General features: G+C 39.6%; 1 protein-coding gene across 1 annotated transcript in view; it reads left to right on the top strand.

Moving 5' to 3' along the window:
- The first annotated feature begins 482 nt into the window (after positions 1-482).
- Positions 483-25,754, top strand: part of adipor2 (adiponectin receptor 2) — a 30,104-nt gene continuing 4,832 nt past the window's right edge. The window contains exons 1-4 of the mRNA XM_056368014.1: positions 483-599; positions 14,629-14,685; positions 14,776-15,075; positions 24,984-25,163. Coding sequence (XP_056223989.1) covers positions 14,989-15,075; positions 24,984-25,163 — 267 coding nt within the window. The 5' untranslated portion in view covers positions 483-599; positions 14,629-14,685; positions 14,776-14,988. The remainder of the gene's footprint in view (positions 600-14,628; positions 14,686-14,775; positions 15,076-24,983; positions 25,164-25,754) is intronic.

Genomic DNA, 25,754 nt, shown 5'->3' with positions numbered 1-25,754 from the left:
ATGAAACAAGCATTTGGAACACGTCTGTTTGGATTTTGGGATAATCATAATATACTGTCTGCTCTGACTGGACTCGAAATTCAGGTTGACCAAACACTGTCGAAACTTGCATAAAATCGACATGATTACATCTTGCCAAACAAGTTTGTAACTGAAAAACTGTAGTCAACGTAAATAACCCCCCCCCCCCCCCCCCCCCCAAATATAAATGCAGAAAGGCATAGCTCATATAATATCTATTTAACCACGTTTATAAGTTTCAGCTCAGAATAATGGTATATCCACGCATTTTTCATATTTTTACCTCGTGGAATTTGTCAGCGTTTAAAACTACAAAAACGTTGCTAATATTTGTCTTCCTGTTCCTGGTTGTCAATAATTGGTCGTTTATTTTCATTGAGCGATTTGATTGGCTGTGTGTCGCTCATGCGAGCGGCGTCACGCACTGACTGCTTCCCACCGACGTCTCTTAGTCAAGTCTGGTCCATCGACAGTCAGTAAATGTTCAGAGTCCAGAGGAGCAGAGCGGCGACTACAACTCTCTGTTAACTGAGTTACATTACCCAGGGGACGGATTCATCTTCAGACACCAGGACCAGGTGAATAATACAACTGGCATTTGCTAGTGTACATTTTTATTTTTGTTGTTCTGTCTTGTTTCAGACTGTTAAATTCACCTAGGACTTTCCTAGCGTAACGTTAGCGCCTCTCTGAATGTAACCTGCCAGCTAGCAGCTTTGCTATACAGCTAATTCTGGCTGTCAAAACAACAGAGAAGCATAATCTGCTAGCCAGCGAGAAAACACAGCATTGCTTTCTCTTCACGAAGCATTAATATCCACAAGTAGCCCGTATTTGGTATGTATAAAGGCAGATAGGTCGATGTGGGAAGCTGTCAAAATAAATACAAGCTCTGTTCAATAGTTAACTGGCTTCTTTCGGATGTGGCAGCTCTTGTTAGCGGACTAGCCAGCTCGCTAGGTCGGTGTAAACAAACCCTCATCACAGCCTGTCGACGGGCTGCAGTCTGCTTCTTATTTTTTATCTTCACAGAACAGCTTCTGTGAAATCTAAGGTGAAATATTATTGCAGCAGCTTAGCGGTATACACATAGAAACCCTCCTTTGTGTGTTTCTTGTGTTGGAAGTGAACGTATTGTCGCTGTCAACAAGAAGGTAGTCTGGCTGGAGTTTTGGGTTTCTTTGTCTTGCTTGCTCGCCAGTGTTGTGTTGACTCCTGTGTACTCTATGTCTGCCTGAGTTTACATCATTGGTTAGTGTGGCTATTTTTGTGCACAAAAATGTGTTTGTGTTTTTAAGTGAACGGTTGAGAGAGCCTCTATTATCATATTGTTGATGCGTGTAGCTGCTGTAAAGGCTAATTTATTTAATAACTTGACTGTTCTGCTGTTGCTCATCTTGTTTCTAAATGCATGTTTAGGTAACTAGTTTCTAGTTTTGTTGTCTTTTGATGCCTTTTGAAATCACAAAAAATCTGCTGTTAATCATTTATACCTGAGTGAGACAAAAATACAGCAACATGCATTGTTTTTGTCACATATTATTGTGACTTTTCAGATCAAGACAACACTGCTTTCTGTATAACATACCCTTTTTACCAAGCAGTAATTAATTCATAAGTAAATTATGTTCACATGTAAGATGGTAGAAGTTGATTTCATGTTGTTGAACCTCAGGGGCTTGAAGACCTGGCCTGGACCCAGTGTGTGAGTCTGTCGGGACTTCACACCAGTTTCATCAATATCAGGAGAAAATGCTAACATTTTTATCATTGATCAGCAACATGCACTATTTTATCAAATAATAATAATGCTTATTGAAGATGGGAAAGTTGCTGCTGCTTACTTCTAAAAGTGGTTAGTTAGCCATCAGTCATCACCAGCAGCCAATATTGTCACACCTAGAAAGCTGGTGAACACTGAGTACCTATTTTATAGAGTGTGTATGTAGATGGAGTGTTAAATTCTAATTTTATTGCTCCTTGATATTTCCTTTTAGTTGTACTGACTGCATAGGCTGCATGTATGCCCATCCCATTTCAGTGTTCTTCTGACTGTTTGGTTTGCCACAAAGCATGAGGTCATGTCATAAATATTTTATGGGCTGGGTAGCTGATAGCCTATTTGTCTTCAACCCAAACTTTATATGTACAGAAACACTCCCAGCCGCCCCCTAGCTTGAGATTAGCCCATGGATATTTCATGGAGCTGCATCTTAGTTGGTATTTGTGTTGAAACCCATTTTTCATTTTTAATCAAGGTCTGCTTGTGCAGTTTGACCCTCTGGGGCTTCTAAGTGTCATTACTTCAAAGTTCAGGTTTTTTCCTTTGCAACTCACCAGCACCAGAAAGAAACTTAAAACTCATCTGTAATTACACCTACTCATACCCCTGCTGTTGTTCTGAAGTTGCACCTCTGCACATCAGTGTACTTCTGTGTCAAAGCCTGTGTAGAGCGTATAGAAAAATCAACTTCTGCACAAAGCACAGCACCCACAGTACCACAGTAGATTAACCACAGAGCCATCATTTATCTGGGATGTGTCTCACTCCTTTCAAATTTTTTTAACCAGGACATTTGCAATTTCCTGTTGGAAGATATTGATTCGCAATTTTACAAAAAATGAATTCAGTGCATTCATTGCTTGAGTTAATGTTTGCACCAACTCTCACCCAGCTAGACATGGCTATTGTGCAATACGTCATATCTTTTAGTGGAAGTACAACTTCCTAGAGAATTTAATGTATAATGAAGTCACTCTTTGACAGTGTGCCAGGCAGGAGAGCAGCTAAACATAGCTTCTGAGAATAGCAGTGAACTGTCATTGCTAAATTGATTGATCATAAGGCAGAGTAGCTGCGTCTCTCTTTCTTTTATATTTCTCTTCGTCTCTCTCTGTGCTTTCTAACTTACCTTCACAACTCTCAGAATGAGGCTATGTGTGTGTGGTGTACAAAACAAAAAGAATTAAAAGCTCCTTTCATTTAAATTGTTTATATATATGTCATCTTGTTGCCTAAGTGACCATGTACACATAAATACTAATTAATTACTCCATAGGCACAGTAAGCATCTTACACACTTGTGAGTGTAAACAGCATTAACAGAATGTGTTTGTCTTTATGTGTATGAGAGTTTGCGAGAGTATATGTATAACATACAACATGTGCACATGCTTAAGTTTACCTTCTAACTATTTTGATCAGCGATTAATTGTTAAAGTCTATTTTTAAGCAAATATCCCATAAATTCACAGGTCACTGCTTCTCCAATTTGAAAATTGTCAGTTTCTTTTAGTCTTTTCCAATATGACACTAAATATATTTGAGTTTTGGACTGCTGGTTTGACAAAACAGTCAATTTGAATCTGAACTTGCGCTTTGAGAAATTACGATATTTTATTGACCAAACAATTAAAGAAAGTAATTGAGAATACAACTGATGGATTCATGACAATGATAAAAATAACTGTTATTAAAAGCATCTAGCTCCATTATATTGTCTCATATTTCCACAGTAACTTTGTATAAAGAATATATAGCCAACATGCGTCTTCATGTTGCAGCACTATTATCAATTTTTGATAAAAAACGAGATAACCTGAGCTAATTTTTTTTATTGAAGGCACCATCCCAATTTCCCACCCTGGTAGGGAGTTGAGAATAAAACTTATGTTTAGGTGATTTAACAGTTATCTGTAAAAATATATAAACCTCTTTTTTATTCAGTCTACTTCACATCTCACAGACTAAAGAAGGTAACTTAATATAGTCAGTAGCGTTAGGTTCCCTTTTCATAGAAAACATTTAGGGGAGCTATTTTTATCTTCATATGACCCACCTTTGGATTACCACCCAGTGCTTGAAAACCACTGCATTTGGTTGCACTGCATTCATCAGCAGTGCCCACAGCACACTGACCTTGTTGTGTTCTGTGTAAGTAAATTTTATTTATATCTCCTTCCAAGAGCATTCGTCACGAAGGGCTTCACAATTAAAGAATAAAAAACAAATAAAAACAATGAAGACCAACACAAAAAACAGAACAAATTAAACAAAAGCAAGTCTAATCAAATGGGTCTTTATCTGCTCTTCAAAAACGTCCACAGATCATTCGTCCAATGGGAGAGAGTTCCAGAGTTTAGGATTTACAACCTCAAAAGCGCGGTCTCCTTTTGTCTTGAGCCTGGAATGAGGAACAACCAACAAACCCTGATCAGAGGACCTCAAATTCCTAGAGGAATTATATGGCTGCAGTAGTTCTCTAATATAGACCATGCAAGGCTCTAAATGTAGGCCTAATCACTAAAATCTTGAACTGAATTCTGAAATTGAAGCCAGTGTTAAGAAATTAGAATAGGTGTTACATGAGACCTCCTGGGTGGACTTTGGACCACTCATAAGTGGTTCAGGGATTTGCTGCTACAGGTGAAAAGTGAATTATAGTTGTCAAGGCAGGAGGAAATGAGCAAATGTATGATCATCTCCATCTCATCTGTGGACGCAGTATGCCTGAGTTTAGCAATGGTCCTCAGCTGGTAGAAACAGAAGCAAACCCACAATTTACATGCTGGTATAGACTCAGAGTCTGGCCAATAGAAACACCCAGATGGATGGTAGGTTTTTGTTTTTCCCTGCTATTCTAGGGGAGCCACTACTTCAAAAGAAACTTAAAGATTGTGAGGTGTAGATTGCCTGTTCAGCTTTTTGCTCAGGCGTTTTGGTTAAAGGGAGAGCGTGTGACAGAGGAACTGACGCTGTTTAAAATGTGTAACAAAGATTGTATGTTTGTATGAGTTACCTATTTGTTTAATATCAAACCAAACAGTGACTATGATGAAATAGGCAATCTCTGGCAAAGGACACCTGAATGACGCCTAGTATATGACCTGTGTGTATGTGTAATCTGTCATTGTATTTTTTTGCTTGTCTAGGGCTGCCTTAGCACCAGGGTGGTTTGGGTAAATGTTGTTTTAGCCTATTACATAGCTATGGAACATCAATGGTCTATATTTATTTATGGTAATATATTTCCACCATCAACCATGTCTGTCACACGTGTGTGAATACTTAGTAGCAATTGCACTGTGTGTACACTGTGAATGAGAGAACAAGAGTGTGTATGTGTGTGTTGCTCACTTCACACTGGTTCTCTTTGTTTATCTCTCCATCATAAGACTGCTGGCAGCCTCATCAGAAACTCACTGCTGTACCAGGACTGAAGGGTCACCAGGGGACACAAACCCTAGATGTCAACCTAGATATTTTCTTGATATTGTTTAGATTTTTTTTTTTTTTACTGTCAGTTGGTCTATCTGGATAAAAATACAACTAGGATCATTTTTGATATAGAAAAACACACTGAGCAAGCTTGCAGGTAGTCTCATGAAGCAAACCCCATCCATATGAAGCTGCAAGTAGGTTTAAACAAAGTAATTATTTGCACTTAACTAGTTTTCAGGTGGAGCTGCATGGAGACAGTCAGTAATATCATGGTAGGCTGGGTGTGTATGTGTGTGATTATGTGTAAGTGCAGGTCTCAGTGTGACCACACAGTCCCAGTGAGCAGTAAAAGCAGTCATGTGGTCTCTAACAGCAGGTTTAAATCATTGTAAAGCTGTCCCAAATACAAAGGGGGGCCTATTCACCTGCCATAGGAGTTTAACTTTTGAAGTGACAAATCCAATATTTGCAAACATTATGTCCATCCCTGAGAAACAGTTAAAGGAAAAGATTAAATGATATTAGAGGACAGTGGAGCACTTAAGTTAGCCCTCAGTTAAGGAAATAGTAATAGCCAGAAGCTGATTGATGTACTTCAAAGTTTTGAATTAAAATGATTTTAATTTTCTCTTTCTGCTACATGAAAAGGTTATGGGTAATTTCACTGCAGAGGCTGATAATGCACATGTTTTAATTGCTTTGTAGGGACAAAACCACAGGGACACACGAAAAATGATTTTAAGTTATTGACTTCAGGGCTGGTTTTCTTTCTACCTGAGTAAGCAAGGTCAGGGGCTTAAGATATTGACAATTTAATGAGAAAAGAGTCTTCACCAACACTGAAAACATTCAGCGTTGATTAGAACGCTCCCACATGCGCTCACTCCCATGACTCCCATCATTAATACCATGCCACACTCACCCTGACTTTTCAAGGTATAGAGAGGTTTATGTTGACTAGCACTGATATTAGTAAAAAGTGAAATGAGACAGACAGACAACCATGACAGCAGGGCAGGAGTTAAATCCAAATTTAACAATATAGTTCAAAGGGCAATGTGCAAAATGTGTTGTCACAGGAAGTCTCCCTCTTATATAATGTTTTTGGTGGCTTTTCAACTGATGTTAACAGGAAAACAAAAAGTTTCAAACCCCTGTCTAAGGAGTACATGTCTGTGCTGTGACTGTGCTTTGATCATTTAAGTCAGTTACTGTGGCTCCTTTAAAAGAAGAAGTGAGATCATCATATATTGAATTAGATGAGATAAATGGCAACAGGAAATTGAATCAATATGCCCTCATGCTAGAAGATTCTCAATAAGTGTAGTTGTAGTGTTTCAGCCTGTCAGGTTGTGGAAGCTTTTGTTAGCAAAAAATTGTAATGAGTAAAGAAAAGATACAGATCTGAGTAAACCTGTTTTTACTGGTTATAAACAGATAGGCCTGTGTAACCTGTTTTACTCTTCCTCCCGTTGACTGAAAACCTGAAAGGCCATACCCAAGTAGGATTTCTGTTTAAGATCGGATTCATGCCATTGTTTAAGAAACACTCTGTAAACATGTATTCAATCTGATAAATTAACCATCACACATAATTTCTAATACAACACATCAGTCAGATATATCTCATATTTTAGGATGTTATTGGAAAATAAAAAGACTGATGTAAGAAAGACACACTGACTGATTAGAAATTGAACCATATACTTAGAAATGTACGTGCTGCTTCCCTGTGTGACACACTGTTTTGCGTCTGTGTTTTAGTGTGTGCGTGTTAGAGAGAGGGAGGGAGAGATAGAGTAATGACATAGCAAGTGATGAGCCACAGGCCATATCTGATGAAGTGACTCAGACACTGAGCGCACATTGTAAGGGAAAAATCACTTGACAGCCACTGACATTCACAGCTGAAGAACCAGTAGCTGATACTGACGAAGATGTGACATTGCTATAGAAGTGGTTAAACTTGCTCTACTATGTGTCAAACGTTTTTGTGAACACCCGCCGTTTTAGTGAGTTTTACTGAAATCTCAAACAGTGTCATCGCAGTTATGTGCAGTAAACAGCCTAAAAATAGAAGATGTAAGAGAAATAGGTCTGATTTTATAGCTGAGCCACTTTAAAGAGGTTCATGTTGAAGCCAGCACACAGCATATGCATTCATCTCAGTTCTTGTTTTAACTTGTTGGCCTTTCCAGCACACCTGTCTTCAATAAAGCTCTAATTAAGAGTCCCGTTAACATCTGAGGGCTTGCTGGTTAATATGCACTTAAATAATAGGATTTAGGTGAAAAACTGACTCAGCAGTCATCACTGGACCCAAATATAGGCTCATAGTAGAGAAAAAGCAATCTGTTCCAATTCTGAAAAAGATTGTTTTTGCAAAGAAATGAAGAAAAATCTTTTCTGTGGCTCTGTCAAAACAAATTCACAAGGATCTGTAGCTTGCATAAGAGTTGATTCTTTGCCCTAAACAATAAGTTACAGCTGGATGAGAGTCAGACGAAGAAAGCGTCCACTTTGTTGCGTTGTTGGCTGCTTGAAATTTAGTGAAAAACGCTAAAACATAAAATCTTGTATTAAATAGTAGATGTTTGTAAAACATGCCTAATCCTCATCCTTTCACTCCTCAGTCATTCCTTTCATTACTGTCTTGACTCAACTGATCACATTATCTCTCCTCAGTCTCCATATTTCTCTCTGTGCTCAGTTAGGTTTAGAAACAGTGTACAGTCTGTCTACATGTGTGAAAATGGCTTTTATTTTTTTCAGCATGTGTAGCAGCTGCACAGTACTTGTTCTATGCTATTTGACCTTTGTCCTACATCTGTTTTCTGCTGAATGAAAGTTTAGAGAAACAGTGTTTTCCTTCAAATAGTCTATAACCTACAACTCAATGTGTCATTACACAAACACTCATGCAGTCCTCAGGCACAGCTAGATGTCTGACGAGTAGACGCTGCTACGTAGCATGTTAAGTGAGTAATATCTTCTGCCCTTCCTTAACATCTTTTTTTACTTGCATCTCCCTTTAGTTTCTCCTTTAGTAAGCAGAAGTCATGCTTTCACCCACTTCTGTCATCTGCAGTGAACTTTTTCTCACTTGGTTTCCGACATTAAATGTATTTGCTTCATATTCAGCATCATTCGCCATCATTTAGGTCACTTGCAGAGGCCCTGGTTCTCCATTAGACATAATTTATGCACAAGTGATGTACGTGGGATTTTATAGTACAAATCGTCACAGCCATGATGGCCATGGGCCCCTTAACCTGTTTTGGGTCCCCAAACCACAGTTCAAGAACCAGAAATGGGCACTTCTGCTTCTTCTTCATTCCACTGCCACTTTTTGCTGCTGCCTGGTTTCACTGCCCACTTTCTCCCTTGAGGAGTAAAAAATGGAGAACAAATCAATTCCCATTGACATTTCTCTTTGGTTTTCAGTTGCCCTTCTTTTCTTTCTTTTCTCAGTCTTTCCTTTTCTTTTCATCAGAGTTCCTGTTGGCTTTTTCTGTCAGTTGCCACGATTGATTTTGGGAGCCACATCTTCAGTGACAATGACTGAGTCCATACTGCTTTGGAGTGTGTGTGTGTGTGTGTGTGTGTGTGTGTGTGTGTGTGTGTGTGTGTGAGTGTGAGAGAGAGAGAGACAAAGAGAAAGATGGGGACAATGAGTGTGAGGAAATGCTGAGCACCTGCCTGTGTGGAACAGTGACCTTGCGTGTAGCCGGTTAGCATGCTGATCTTAGCATGTTAACATGTGTATAGTTACCATTAATCCCAAAGTACAGTTTAGGGATAGAAGAGATTTTTTAGACGTATCCTGTCATGTAATGATGTGCGAGATGAGAGGTCACAGGATCCATTAGTGTTCATCCTTTTGGACAATAAATGCCTTTGCTTTGCCTGTCATGGCAATCCATCCAAAATGTTGGCCCACCAGCACCTCTAAGGCTCACTAATTAACATGGTGAATCACATTAGTTTAATCTATACAAGAATAGAGATGTGAAAATGGCAGTTGGCCATTTACACCGTTTCCAGTCTTGAAAAAACAGCAGATAAGGGAGGGACTTGGGCGGCAAGGTGATCTGGCGGTCACAGAGATTACTTTTTGAATAGATGGTCACAGGTTTGAGCTCCTCAAAAACCAATCAGTAGCGTTCAGGGCGATGAATCCCTGCCTCTTCATTTAATAAATAATTATGAATAACAACAGGAGCTTCTAGCCTGTGTGTGTGTGTGTGTTTGCACGCGCTGATGCAGGAAGTCTCACAGACAGTAATGTGGTCACCAACGAGAGATGCAGCACTGTGCAAGTTTTAAATTGACACTGATGGAGAAGAGTTTGAAGTTGATGAACTTTGCTTCTCTGAATATATTCAAGGTCAGGATTCAGTACATTAGACAGGGAGCTTGCAGTGACATTCAGTGCAGATGAGATGTGCAATATGATAATGAACTAAAACACACTGTAAGTACCAGTTCAGAGTTGAAGAATTTTTCCATGTACCAGCAGTAACCTTGTTTTTGTAACTTTTAACTTTCACAAGCTCATCTACATCCTACAACCTGAAGACTTTAATCTATTCAGATCAAAAATCAGTAATGTCCCTTATGTCATGACAAAAATCACTAAACCTTTTAAAAATGCCTATTCACATCATTCCCCTCACAGCCTGCCAGTGGATAAACTCACTCACAGTATTGTAGATATTGACCTCTGGGTCAAATCAGTAGCATCAATATTAAAAGCTCAATAGCATCCATGGTTAAAGGACAATAATGTTTATTAATGGCATTGCTGTAATAGCCTCAGGGCCAGTTCAAAATGTCAAGAGAATCAAACATTAAAGATTAATGGAGGAATTCAGTGAGTTTACTGACAGATGATTGCTTTTTAAAATAAACAGTGCATACATGTTCCTAAATATTACTGACAGCCTGCAATCGTGATTGCTTGCTCTGTTTTATCTATTTAGGGAATGGTTGAAAAACAATACTGAGTAGTTTGATTATTAGTGTTGCTCAAGGGCACACCGGTAGAGCTTAAAAGTCAGAGCACTGGTTAATCCGTCTCTTGACCCTTCCTGATCCTTCAGGCTGCTGGTGTTTTTAGCCTCTGTGTCCACCTCTCTGTCTCCCCTGATGTTGACGTGTCACTCAGGGACAGTTTGATGGTATTTTCTGTTGTTATAACAGCAGAAGGTAAACTTGTCGGTGTGATTGTTTTGCTTCATGGAGGTTGAATGTGGAAAATAATCTTACCTCACACTGGGACTTTAATAGAGCAAAACATAAGGGTGTATACGACATTCTTTCGAGGCTTTTATGAGCCAAGGAAATTGTGATCATACAGTTACCCTGCATGAAATGTCTTGATGAGTCATCTTGCATCCTGTTGTCGACAGACATTATTCGTCAGCTGTTCTCTCAGAACTGAAACTTCAACATTGGGATTTGGCTCTGACCCTGGGAAGCCCCATTTGGTTTGGATATGTGAAAATTACTTTTTTTTTTTCCTCTACTTTTTCTCAGTATCTTATGTTCCAGCATAGTGAGGCTTTTTATCTCAATATGGGGTCAGCGTGTTCTGTTCTGTCTGTTCTGTTACTGTTGTCGTCCAGTTGGTTCTTGCAAGCAGTGCCAGTGTGTGTGTGTGTGTGTTTGTGTGCTCTGTGTTTTTGACTCTGCATTTGTAAATAATGTGCTATTTGAGGGTAGAAGAGCACTGACAGTCATACAGGTGTTGTTGCAAAGACACAGAAAAATGATGTTCCACTACTGTTTTTCAGAACACCATGCTTTGAATACCTCACCAAATGCTTTTTGGTTATCTTGATGTCATCAGGGCAGCTGTTTCCTGTTTTCAAAACATACAATCTATTGATTTAGTAAACAAATGGATGTAGTTAAAGTCAACAAATATAGTAATTTAAGTAAATTTGTGTTCGGATTATCCACAAATATTAAGAGAACTGTAGGAAACTGACCATATGCTCTCTCTGTGTGTGTGTGTGTGTGTGTGTGTGTGTGTGTGTGTGTGTGTGTGTGTGTGTGTGTGTGTGTGTGTGTGTGTGTGTGTGTGTGTGTGTGTGTGTGTGTGTACAGATATGGTAAGTCTTTGTAATGTTTTTCTCCTTCCTACTCTGCTTTCAGACTCTTATCAGACCCACACAGAACAAAACTTCTCAGCTATTTCAGTTGTAAGGAGAGCTGTTTGTTCTTGTGTGGCAATCAGGCCACAAGACTGTTATCTTGGGAATTGACTACAGCTGCAAAAAAATCCCATCAAAAGTACTTTATTCCTCTTATTCCCTAGCTAATAAGGAACAGGCATGAAATCTCACTTTCCATCATGACAGAAAATAAGGGTGCAGTTACTCAAGAAGAGTGTCAATGTAATTTTCAAAAATAGTCAATTGGGGAGAAAGAGGGGAGAGGAAAAGGGGGGAGATTGATTTTACATTCTCTGAGTGGAGAAGTGTTTGATTTCGATTAGGGAACTTGCCCATAGGCCAGTCATCGCTGTTTTGCACAAATGGTCTTTTTTGTCATTATCGCAGCACAGAATAGTGGCACTGTCTGTTGGTCGATGTCATCAGATTATAAAACTTTTTCCAATGACTCCTTCAATGATTCTCTCTGTCCCCCTCTTTATAGTCCTTTCTTTCTAGAGTCTTTGTGTCTTTACCACTCTCTATGCTTCCTTTTTTTGCTGGACAGGAAGAGCAGGGCTAGCCCTAAAAACTCAAATATCGCTGACTGAGTGAGTGATGATGTTACACCAGCGGTTAGCCGACCGAGCGTTGGAGTTTCCCCATTGGTCATTGGTCATTCAAAATGTTTTGGCATAAACAAGCAGTTTTGGCAACTTGGCACCGTTGTCACTTGATTTTTTGACTTTTTTGTCGCTGACAACAGAAACAGAAAAATGTGTAAATGAGAACAGCTTTATTGGGATGTGTATGTGAGCACAAAGAGCAGGAGAGAAGCAAACAGATAAAGGTCTGCAACCGGCTGACACTAAGCAGAATGCTAATAGCCTATGACACAGTCCAGCCATAAACTTGGTTTGACCTAGTCTTGTTTGTTTTTTAGCGTGCCAATGTTCATTCACCACCACCAGTTTAGCTAATATATATTGTCTTTATTGGGCATTTATGGGTATGCCATTCATAAGTATTGTCCTGTAATTAATGCCATGTCCATACTTAGGTGACTAAATATGAAAACACATGTATCCTCTCTGTCCTGGCCTTCCACTCACACCAGCATTTTCACACCAAAAAATGTGCTGAAATATTGGTGTCAAACTGTAGTCTAGATGGAGGAATAAAGCTGTTTCAGAAGGATGACTCGCTCAGACACGGGGAAGGTGCTGAGCCGCAGTAATATCACCTTCAGCTCTCTGAATGCTACCATTTAATGTGATCCTCCTGATTGTTGTTATGTTACAAGAGGTACAAAAGAAGCTACCACTGTGCTTTCACCACAAGTTAAACAAGAATTTAGTATTTGGTTTTATGATGTGAAAGCAAGGTAGTTTATGTGTTGTTCAATATATTGTATGAGTGTCTTACCTTGTCGTTTACTGTTGCTCCATACATGCTTACATCACCCCATTACCAATTATGTCTTCCGCAGTGTGTGTGTGTGTGTGTGTGTGTGTGTGTTTACCAGTACATGCTCAGGTGTGCATGCCTTTGTGTTTCAATTTTTTCCCTTGAGTGTATTATCCCCTAATGTATGTGTATCGTAGTACAGGGGGGATGGTTTAAATGAAGTGGTCCGGTGCTCAGGGGCACATTCACATTGGTTTAGCCGCTCTGGAGCGCTGCTGTGTGTGTGTGTGTGTGTGTGTGTGTGTGTGTGTGTGTGTGTGTGTGTGTGTGTGTGTGTGTGTGTGTGTGTGTGTGTGTGTGTGTGTGTGTGTGTGTGTGTGTGTGTGTTTGTGTTTGTGTTTGTGTTTGTGTTTGTGTTTGTGTGTCTGTGTTTGAGAGAGAAGTGGGGGAGAGGGTGAGACAGAGAAAACAGTGTGCAGCAGTATGCTGATATGAACATGCAGCAGCAGTACTCATTTACGGAACATTGAATCTTTGGTTGTGAGTGAGTGAGTGTTTGGAAACATGCTGCTGTAAATACATGCAGATGTGAGTGAGTCTAGTTCAGGTACACATGAGTGCATTTATCCCGGTGAAGGCTAAATGTCCTCACAAGGATGGAAAAGTAAATCCTCCAAACCAAGGATTTCTGCAGGGTCTGTTTTTATTGGTCATGTTTGCTCCAAGTCGAGGTCGTGGTTAAGGTCATCAAATGTTTAGTAATACCACCTGCACACTTTTATTGCTGTTGCCATCTTGACAATTTCTTCTTAATTTAAGGAAAGATTTATGTCTGTATTTATAGCCGTGTAGTGGTAGTTTTGCACCCATTCAATCTGTTCCTGTTAGTGAGGAGTGTCTCATATAATAGGTGCTGAAAAATATCTATTTTGTTGTGTAGTTATACCAGAATATATGAGACACTTAAGCAGCTGTACATGCCAAGGTGGTTTTAAAATTGAGTATCACCATTAAGTTATGAAAGGTTCTGCGCAAAAGTGTCTTTGACAAACCTAGCAGCAACTGTTTGATTTGATTTGATTTTGATGGAAATGTCCGACCTTGTAACAAAACAAATAAATGTGTAGAAACAGTAAAATGGTGAGAGAAAGATGAAAAAAGAGACTAAGTTCTCAACAGGGTACACATCTACTTCCTGTCTGTGAAACTCTGGTTCCTGTCCTTGACACCTCTTGTCGCTAAGCAACTCACCATGACAGCAAGTTGGCCGCTCCTAATTGGCTGCCAGTGTTAGTAAATGCAGTGTTTTATGGCCTTTATATCATGCGGAACTTTTTGAAGTGACAGAATTAAAGCATCTTTATCTCTAATGCAGAACTAAAGCTGTAAGTGCGGAGTGTACAGTGATATTTCTGCACGACAGTCTGTGTTTGAAGAGGACTGAATGTGACCTTTTAATTTCAATACTATGTTTCCAATAATTGTATTTTATCTAAAATGATACTGCAATTATGTGTTTAATTTGTCTAGTTTAAGTTACGTCTAACTTTTATTGGTTATATTATTGGCTTGTATTTTTTATGAAACAGGAAACTATACAGTATTTATTACTTTAATGCTGTAAGATTATGGTGTTTAGTAGTTATAATGTCTGGGTTCTTTCATCTCTGCTTTTGTTTTGTTTTGATTGGATTTTATTACTGAGATTTGAAATTTGAGGATAAACAAAATGATTCTAACTTTTTCCTTCCTGTCCCTATCTTTCCTCTTTCTTTCTGTCTTTCTTTCTTTCTCTCTTCCTCTATTTCTGTCTCTCTCCAGCTTTGTCCCACAAAGTCGTCAAGTCCAAAGACTTCAGCCTCTTTCATTGGAGTCCAGGTTGGTCACCTGATTTATACTACCATCTTGCTCTGCTTACAACTGTTGCAGTTTTGTCTTATTCTTCACCTTATGGCTGTTCCTGTTTAGTCCTACCAGGTCTCATCTGGATTAAGGCAACAACATCCACCGAGTCCTCTGCCCGGTCCCAGCTGAGTTCATTCCAGTTTTTAGTGGAGGCCGGTCCAGCGTGTCAAGCTGGACGGAGGGGAGACGAGTGGGGCCGAGGGCCCGGCCTTCGTGCTCCGACACAGAACTTCAAACCTCATAGAACACACCACAGATAGCACGCCTACAGATCCCATGAGTCCCCGGGAGAAAGGAGACACGCCCACCTCAGGTTCTTCAACCAGTCACCTCAGTACCGCAGAGTGCCCCTCACACAATGGGGTGAGTATCCAACACACACACATACAGACATGCTTTCATCTGGTTGGTCCAAAGCCATATGGCGCAGTATGGGTCGACTGGTCACACAGTAAAACTATCCCACCAAAACACACACGCCCTCACATTAATAATTAAATAGGTGTTGTTAGCAGGGAAGTATGATATTCTGTAAATGATGCTAACCAGCAAAGTCTCTGTGTAATGACTTCAAAATCCCAACATGCACCTTTTTCTCAGCACCTTTTTTACACCATGTCGCTAAAAGCAAAATAGAAGAGTTTCTCACACACACACACACACACACACACATACACACACTCTCGTGTTCATTAGAAATAGTAATTAGTGTTATAGCGTAATCACTTGACCACAGTCTGTTGCCTCTGTGTGTGTATACAAGATGCTTTAGGACCAGATTTCCTTTGAAGACCTAATGTTTCCACAGATCAAAAAAGAAGATTAAACACCAGAGTTAATTAAACACCAGAAGATCATTTGAACACGTTTAAAAGGAGTGTTTTATAGGTTAAGAACTAATTTAGATTTAAAGTTGGTTTAGGAAGATTTTTGGGACAAGTTCTACTTTAGTTTTCTTGATGGGGTAATTATGCTTAAAGCCTTGACCATTTAATATTAAAGCATAAAAACACACAAGTATATAATATATAGTACATGATGAAAGAGTCATCAAGTAACACATTATTGGTCTTCCAGTGAGAGGCAGTAAAATTCAAAGCTACTATGAAAACACGCATGAAAACTTGTGAGCTTGTTTACATAAAGATGCAAATACAGTGAAAAACACCACAGGATATTTGTTTGAAATGGGTAAAGACATACTCAGTATACCAATAGTGAGATTAAAAAAAAAACAAAAACAGGTGCGTTCAGCTACTATAACGAGAGGAGTTGGGTGTATATTGCCTTGCTCAGGGGCACCTCAGGAATAGCTACTGAAAGAGAAAAGTGGCTTATGTAATCAGTTTCTCAGGTTTGATTTTGCACAGTTTGATCATGAGCCTGTTTCCCGAGCATTTCAACCTCCACCACCACCTCCACTTATTATCGACACCCTCACCACCTTCAAGGCTTTTGAAAACTCGACGATGAGTCACTCTGTGCCATAGTAATTAACAGTGCATTGTAATAAGGATGTCTCAGCTCCGCCTGATGTTCAGTTTTAGTCCCACTCCAAGGTCTAAAGTGATGTGGATATTGAACGTGTGCAACATTCACAGCCCCTAGAAATAGGCCTGCTATGTCTATATACAGATGTCTTCCTGGAAGGAAAGTAAACACATTACCAAAAATGTGTGTGATTAGCATCCCATGACGGCAACGTATCGAACTGATCAAACAAACGCGCCAGATACTCTCGCTCGGAGGCATCACTTGTGTTCCCTTTTAGACTGCGTGTGCATGTGTGTATTCAGACAAAGCTGCCGCTCTGTTGTTCAGTGTGAAAGGCAATCAGTATAGAGCTGTTGATCTGAAACACAATAGTGTTCGTGTGTGTGTGTATTGTGTCTGCTTGTGTGTGCCCTTTTTACCTGCTGTAACACAACACGGATACCTGAGAGGAGGCCAGGGGCCCCCTGCCCCGATCAGCAAGGGCAGGCTGTCTTAACACCCCACAGGCCACCCTTTGAATTTTCAATAGGTGTTAGTGTGTCTCGAAATTTGTTTGTGAGTATGTGGTATAGTTTCTGTCTCTTGTTTTGGTCTTTTGATCTATATTTTTGTCAATAATTTTTACAAATTACATTTTTTTTTTTTTCAAGTTTCCTGTTTTCCAGACCTTTTTGAACTTGTCCCCATGAGATTGTGTTATTTGTGTGTCTTCCTGATCACACCCCACTGTTACAGAAAAGAATTTTGGAAACAATAGCTGTTTACCTGCCAACAATCTCAATCGACTACCTTAGTATGACGTATCATTTGCAAATGTATTTCTCAGAATCGTTTTTAACAGACCATTACAGTTGAAACATGTCATAAAATGCCTCTAAAACTAACACCCTGAAATAGTATAGTATTCAGTTTATATATGCCAAACTTCCAGTCTCATTAAAATTCAATTAAGTCTCTTTTACAGATCGTTTAATTCAGTTCACGTAATTAAGACTCGGAGGAATTTTAGACAGCTTTAGCTGTTAGGTGAGTCAGTTTCATTTGACGATTTGTGTGAATGCAGCTAATGAAAATGAAGATTTTCAGGAGAGAGGAGAAGAGATCCTGCCGAGACATAAAGGTAGCCGAAGAACCACATAAAATCGAATCATGTTATTCTGTCTTTAATCCAGAATACGACTGTTTTTACATAATACAGAGACAATAGATACTTCTCTCTAAACATTAACCTCAAACTCTGAAACAGACATGTAATGTGCATTCAGAGGAATGAGAAGAGGATATTGTCAGCCTGTGGAATTTTATAACACACAGGCACGCACACACTTTGACCACAAACAACAAAACAAGGGAAATACCAAAAACTGAACAAATACCTGTGAACAATGCCTAAGATTTTGGACATTAAAGTCCCCTGCACATCCTTTCTTTGTGCCAAAGGTTTTTATTGCTTTCATGCATCAACACCCAGTCTGTGGATAGGGGATGTGACATTCAGTTTCACTTCCTCTTATTGTGTCTGCCATCCACAATCGCAGTCATTCAGTTATTTTAGCATTAAACCATACAGACACTGAAAGGAACAAATGTAAGTCTATAATGCATTCAGTAACAAAATGCAAAACAATTATTGTCTTCGTCTTTGAGGAGTAAACTGAAAAATGGTTCATGGTGTAGGCTAATACATCTGAATGTCCAAAATATCATGGACATATTCCAGTTATTGAGTTGAACCTACAGTTGCATAAACCACATCTTATAGGAACAGTTTTACATTTTTTGAAATATATTTATTTGCTTTCTTGCTGAAAATCACTTGAGAGCATCGATACCACTCTCATAAATGTTCAGAAATACGTAGCTGGAGCCAGCAGCCTACCTACATTTGTCTAATAACAACAACTCACTGTTTTACGGGGGTCATGTGCAAATTTTTGCAAGATATAACGTGTGCTGGTAGGTGGGTTTCGTTACCCTTGGACAGAATCAGGCTAGCTGTTTCCTCCTGTTTACAGTCTTTATGCTAGGTTAAGCTAACTCAGTGCTGGCTGTAGCCTCATATGAGAGTGGTATCAATCTTTTCATCTCACTCTTGGCAAGAAAGTGAATTTGGAACACATCTGCTTCCCTTTATCTGTATCAAACTCCTTTGTTCTTTGTATAGATGTTATAAAGGAAATCAATAAGGGATAGTTTAGTTTACTTGGATTCAGTCGGAGATAGTAGGAGAAAAGTAATCTGAGGTAACATGGCGGAGCCTGGTTGAGTTTTAATGATAATTCGTGTTCCATGGACTTTTAAAATGTCCCAAGGCTCAAGGTGATACCTAGCCCCAGTTTGATGTTCATTTTCCTATCCAGTGAGGCAAAAAAAAAGCAAAAACAGCTTTGAAGTTGCTTGAAAAAAAGCAAAGATCCTTCATTTGAGCCCTCCAACTGTTAACAGTTTGATAAAAATCTGTGTTACTTTGTTACCGTGCTAATGCAGATTTTTCATGCCCTCCTCATGGTCATGGGCAAGAACAGAGGGAGCAGTTTGCCTGAGCACAGTGTCTTGTTTTTTAGAGTCAGAGTCAGGCTCATGTGTGCGTGTGTGTGTGTGTGTTTGTTTGGAACATGCTGTCTGTTTTTGAGGGTCTTGGCGTATTTTCCAAATTGTTATCATCCCAAGAGAGCATTGTGCACGTGTGAGTCACATGTTGAATCGCTCCGTCTGTGCTGCACAGGGGTTACAGTGTACAAGGGTAAGCTCGTCCCTCTTTGGTCAGTTACATTCAGGCTCTCTTGTTATTGGTCTAAAGAGTTTCAGCTGTATTCGTATTGGCTGGCAGCTGTACCCTGTATCCCACCCCATATCAAACTGCAAGCATGTGACTTTGTTTAACTTTGTTCCATGTTTCGCTGTGTGAGGGAGAACATCTCCTCCTCACTTCCTCCTCAAACTTATCTTCTACTAACCTCAGCAGAAGTAATTAGAGCAGAGGTTTCTCAAAACACACGCACACAAACAAAGTGTCTCAGGTGTGAGTGCATTTGAACAGCCATTAGCCAGGTGATAGTCATTAGCCAGGTCTACATACAGAGTGGCTAATCAGTCTGAGGGGAGCAGGGTATATGTTTTTTGTGTATGTGTGTGAGACAGAGGAGGAGATTGGTCTTTAGGGGCTTTTAAGAAAAACTGCCTCATTTAATCGTGAGCAGAGTGTGTCTCGAGAGATTTCCTCCTGTGTTCATGTCTGTATATCATTCAAGCCTAGCTGCTTAGCTCGTGATTGTATGAAAAGTGTTGGAAGTCTCTGTGCTGTTATAGTTACATCCTGTACTGTGTGATTATTTTTATTCCTTGAAAGAAAAACAACATCCCCATCCTCTACCTCTACATTTCCACCTAAAGATGAAAATGAAAAATGAATTACCTTTTATTTTTTGTGAAAAGAGAGATTGATTAAAATAAGTCACCTCATTGTGTTATTGATCATTAGGGTGAGCTTGTTGCACACTGATGTGGTTATTTAACGTTATTTGTCAGACACACACTGTACTATGGCTGTACACATACAGTAAGATATACACAAACCAATCAATAAGTTGATTGACACAAAACATTCGGCATAAACTTAGATAGTTAATCATTTACGTCTTTTTTAGCTTTGCTTTTAGTCTTTTTTGTTACTAAATCGTTACTTATTCTTTGGTTTTGACTGACTGTTGGTCAGATAAAATGAGCAACTTAAATTAGTCAGCTCTGTAAAACTGTGAGTTTTCACTGACATTTAATGGACCAAACAGCTGTTTATTCGCTCCTTATTGTCAGTCAACCATAACAAGTATAACAGTCATAACAGGTTAAGGTGTGATGTTAAGTATGCCAAGTAAAATTGCTTTTAACACCCCTAAAGCCAAGTGTTCACATTCATAATAGACTAGCTGCACTTTTAATGTGTTGAACTTGTTATCAAGTCTGTTAGTTTTAATATCTGGACTTGTAAAGGTTCCTCACTCATGCATTTCCCAGGGAAACTTTTCCTAGAAAAATGGGAGCAGTGCTCAATTCAAGTATGACAACAGCTGAGATGACGATTTCCCAACACGTGCGACTGTGGCTGTGTGTCAGACAAACGGCCAGCCAACCTATGCTGACCCCCGGACTGTTTTAGTCAAACATGATGAGCTGCTATAAAGTGAATTTTCAGAGCTGGATGCTTCCCAGAGGGATGGGATCTCACACATACTTCCACAGAGAGCGAAATTTGACTCCATCACCTCTGCCATAATGACTTGTTGGAGAGCAGCTGAAGTTGAGTCACGTGTGGCTGACATACTGCGATCACCCAAAGAGTGTGTATGTGTGTGTGCCTGTAAGCACGTTAGTGTGTTAGAGATAGCCCAGATTTCCAAGAACCTTAACCTATTTGACTCCTACAGTACTCCTGGTGTCTGAATCTCCTCTCCGAGATGTTATTAAATCTGATTTACAACAACTTCAGCTGAGCAGTTGACAGCCAAACCCTCTGCATCACCTGCTACTAAACCTCAATACTGCGGCTTTCACAGTCTGGATTGAATTTAGTGCAACTGAACAGATGTTTCACAGGAGAAGAGAGCAGTTTCTACTGCTTTTCTCAAGCTGGCAGCTGGTCATTTTTCACTATATTTTCCTGTCGATGTGTAAAAACACCAACAGCTTCCTCTTTACAGCTCAATCTTCTGTATTTCATCTGGCATAAAGTCAGTCAATTATGAACTAGGAGACACACAACAGCAATACTAAGCTTCAGTATTCTGGAGATCAAAGACAGGAAGTCACTCTGTGGCAGAATTTACCAAGTGTTTTCAGAGTTTTTTATTAACTACATGTTGTCGCTCCTGTGAAAACCTTGGTTCTCTTTGCAGATGCAGGATTTTCTTCGGGCAGTGAGAATGTGTTTTGAAATTGAAGCAGGTCCTCAGAATGATGGTACCTGCCAAGTGGCTGTTAGTGTGTGAGAATTTTAACGAGGACCCAGAAATATTTGTCACATCTACTGCCTGGAGGCTCATCTCTGACCTTTACCTCTGTCCGTTCAGTCGGTAACCTAACATTTGAAATTTAATACCTAACAATATTATAAAAAATAATTGAGATGCATTTTGGAAAGGGATTTTATTAGTAGAGCTTGGGACAGGGGTTTTTTGTTTGCAATATAATTTGATATGCAAGAAACAATGTCTTTGTCTAAGACAAGATGCGTTTCACCACGGCATCTTTTTTCTTTTGCTGTTTTTTAAGTCCCTGTGGACTTGACACTTGGAAATGCATCATACATTAACATAACAATATTATTAATAACAACATACCAATATTATTTATGTTTTTATGAAGTAAAATTCACGATAGTGTAAATGTTTTTACTTTTTACTTTCTCATGATAAAGTAATGATTATTTTCTGATCGCCACATACTTTAACAACCTTTCCATGCCAAGGACAGGTCATGTGATAACATTATCGCTCATCTAGACTAGTTCAGAGATAAAAATGACTAATTTTGATATATGCACATACACTTTTCTCACAAACCTGACATAACAAAACACACTGTTCCCATACAGTAGCCTAACAGTTGTAGTACTTTAGTAAAAAGGGGTTTCTAGTGAGAAGGTGGCTGATCATAAATCAACTAAACATGCAGGTTGTAGGCCAAATGCTTCCCATTCATCTCTGCCTCTTTCTCCTTATCTTCATATTGTAAGTGTTAACCATAGCAGTGTGTATGGTGTGTATCATCATGCTTCATTGGGCCCAGTATCATTTCTGCAGGTATGAATGTGAAAGTGCATGTGGTGGCTAGTCAGGAGGCACCAGTTTAGTGATGGCATATTGAGTACACTTAGAGGACACCCTGTTGTCCCTTACACACACACACACACACACACACACACACACACACACACACACACACACACACACACACACACACATACACATACACGCAGTTATTCACACCCGTCAAGAATAACCTCACAATCCACAGCAAGACAGGCAGCATCTGGATTGAAGCCTACCCCTACATCACATGCACGCATGGACACACATGAGAGGCTATTACTGACACACACACAAAGACCGCAGAGCACACGTGACTACTTGGCAGTCACCCAGATACCCTCTGCTCACATAGTATACACTTAGCCACAGACACACACACACACACACACACACACACACACACACACACACACACACGCACACAATTGATGTCAGTCTTCACCTTTATCTCGGCTTTGAAACACATTGGATTTATGAGAATGTGGTGTTACAGTTGCACGCCTTCAGGTGTGATGGAAAGTTATGTGTGTGTGTGTGTGTGTCCTTACAATACACAGCAGCAGACTGAGATTTGACCTCATGCATGATTGAGCGCACACACACACACACACAGGCACACACACACACAGAATGCAGGTAGATGTAAGACTAGAAAACACAGACTTTAGGAACCTGAAAGTAACTGTCAATAGAGGACACCGAATGGTCAACACACACACACACACACACACACACATACACACACACACACACACACACACACACACACAAAGAGAGAGCATATGGTCAGTTTCCTACAGTTTCCTAGCACTATAGACACCTAGACACTCAAATCTTTAACATCTCTTAATATTTGTGGATAATCCGAACACAAATTTACTTAACTTACTATATTTGTTGACACACACACACACACACACACACACACACACACACACACACACACACACACACACACACACACAAGCAGGGACGATGCAGTTGGAGTGTATTTTGCTGGTGGGAAATGGGTTAGTCATGCATTATATATACAACAGGACATCTCTTTCTCTCTCTCTCTCTCTCTCTCTCTTTCTGCAGTTCTCTTGTCTATCTCCGTCTCACTGCCTTTCTCTAATTTTCTCACTCATGTCTCTCTTTTCTTCATCACCCTCCTCCTCTTCTGGAGTAATAAAAGGAGCAGGAGGCACATCTTTTATAATCACTTCCTTTCAGAGAAACGTGGCGTGTGTGTGAAGGAGATTGTGTGTCTGTTTTGGCATTAGAGAAATAAAAATATATGCATATGTTTTCCTGCAGGTTTTAATGCAGATATGCCGCTAAACCTTATCAATGTTGTCCACCTGAATCCACACAAAACACCACTGTTTTTAGTGTGTCAGTGTGTGTTCGACTCTGCATGTGGGTCTGTGTGTGACTTTTTGTTTGTGTGTGTCAGTTATGATGAATGACTGTGTATTTATCACAAAGCGCTAGCCATATTAATTCTGTCCCCGGTTTCACAGCTGTGACAGCTTTGTGTTAGATTGAATTCACACTGTCTGTCTAATCGTCTGTTTATAAATAGAAGATTAGACACATAGACTGTCTTCATCTGACTGATGAAAAATGATCTGTTTTCTTTTGCTTGTTATAATTCTAATAAGCTGATTTGGTTGGTGTGCAGTTGGACCAGATGCCCAAATCAAACCAGTCAGTGTTGTGATTAGTAGTATGCAACCTCCCTTCTGCTCCTTTTAAGTAAAGCAAATTTCAACATTTACTTTTTTACTTGCTCATTTTTGTATAGATTTTTTAAGATGGTGCTTCTGAACATTGGAGTCCAAACCAGAACAAAGTCATGAGTCATGTGGGGCCACTCAGACGTAGGGTCTTTTCGGCGCAAAAATTCACTATTTTCAATGAAGACACACACCAAGCGCACTCACATCTGTGTGCGGTGCATAGAGATGGAAAAATTTCAACTTTTGCGAATGAAGCAAGTGCACCGCAGGTCATGTGACAAGAATTAACCAATCAGATCCTAAGCACTTTCTTCATCCTTTTTTTTCCAAGGACACATCCAGTTTAAAGGTTTTGGTCTCTTAGTAACAGCAGGAGCAACAGTTGCACAACCTCCCAAGCGCTTTGGACAACAGCATGAGAGCGGCACGTTTTCGACGTGTTTTTAGATGCTTCATCTGAACAGCCCCTAATATGATAAAAAAAGATTCAAAAACAAACAGACACCATCAAAGACAAAGACTTTCTATAATCATTATTATCGTTATTTAGGTTCATCCTGTCAAGTTTTTTTTAATACATACAATTTGAGAAGGGAAAGTCACCCATATTAATGAATGAATTAATATATATTAAACTGATTACAGGAAGTCAGAAGTAGACAGTATGTACCTACACTGTTTTAAGATATTTTTTGTGTGGTCACAGTGTATCACAGTCAAAGGGACAATGTGACATGATGCTGAACTGATCAAGCTTAATGCTCAATGTCAATTTAAAAGGTGTAGTTGCAGGCTAAGACAAATTTCTTCCCTGGGACATCAACAAAATTCTTATTAATGATCAAATTAAAAAGTCTGTGTTGACTTATTATCTTAAAGACTCATTGTGTGTTGGTCAGATTTCACTGGTCAGTAGCCGGTAATGCAAAATGATCGATGATGAATCTTCGAGGAAGTTCTGTTGTCATGTTAAATTTCATTTGCATGTGAGAGGAGTATTATGTAAGCTGAGATCAATTAAATGTTGCACATGTCTGAAATGGGCATCCCTGTCCCCTGCAGGGTCAAACTGAAGGTCACCCCCTCTGTCTCCCAGTCACATTTCACTTAATTCAACAAATCTGAAATGCCCCAAGGAACTAAAATTCGGACTATTACTTTGCTCTTAGAAAATGTCCTACATGTCAGAAAACAGCCATTCCTTTAAAATCCCTCTGTCATAACAATATGTCTGTTTTCTTTTCAGAGTGTCCCTGAGTGCGAAGAGGAGAGAAGAATAAATGAAGAGGATGACAGAGGAAGAGAAGGAGGAGAGGAGAAAGACTGGGAAGAGGATGAGAGGAGCAGCGATGAAGGTTTCATGGGGATGACTCCATTACTGCAGGCTCACCATGCCATGGAGAGGATGGAGGAGTTTGTTCACAAGGTATTGACCACATACAGGTGCAGGGATGAATATTAGTGAATGCTGAATTGGTTCACCCCTTTGTATTAAATATTCCCCCCGAGTCGTTCTCTTTAAGTGAACAGATGCTTCAGAGCAGTACACCTTTAATTCCTCCTCCCACTAAATTAGTGAATCTTCCCGAGAGCGATGTTTGTTTTACAGAGGCAGTTTTCAAACAACAGCACTCAATAAAACCACATAGTAAAAGAAACCAATAAAACCATAAAATAACAATGAATAGCTATTCCACATGCTCAGGTTTAGCAATTTTTCATTTTATTTTTTTCAAGTTGTACTTGACCTCTGGCAGTGTCACACGTGTTTAGTTTTAACATTCAAAATACAGAGCAGGATTCAACCAGTAGTTTGAAAGTGGAAAGAGAAGCCAGTTTATGTCCTGTAGGAGTTTCTTAATCAACTGTTTTATTATTATTTTGAGATGAAAATGATAAATGAGGCAGGCATGAAGAGTTAGAGGGGCTGCTCCTAAGAGGACACTGCTGAAATGTGGACTCATTTGATCCCAGCTTGGACTGATATTCACACACATACACACACACACACACACAC

Source organism: Seriola aureovittata, chromosome 22 (genome assembly GCF_021018895.1).
Source record: "Seriola aureovittata isolate HTS-2021-v1 ecotype China chromosome 22, ASM2101889v1, whole genome shotgun sequence".
Classification (NCBI taxonomy): domain Eukaryota; kingdom Metazoa; phylum Chordata; class Actinopteri; order Carangiformes; family Carangidae; genus Seriola; species Seriola aureovittata.
This window is presented reverse-complemented; position numbering and strand designations above follow the sequence as displayed.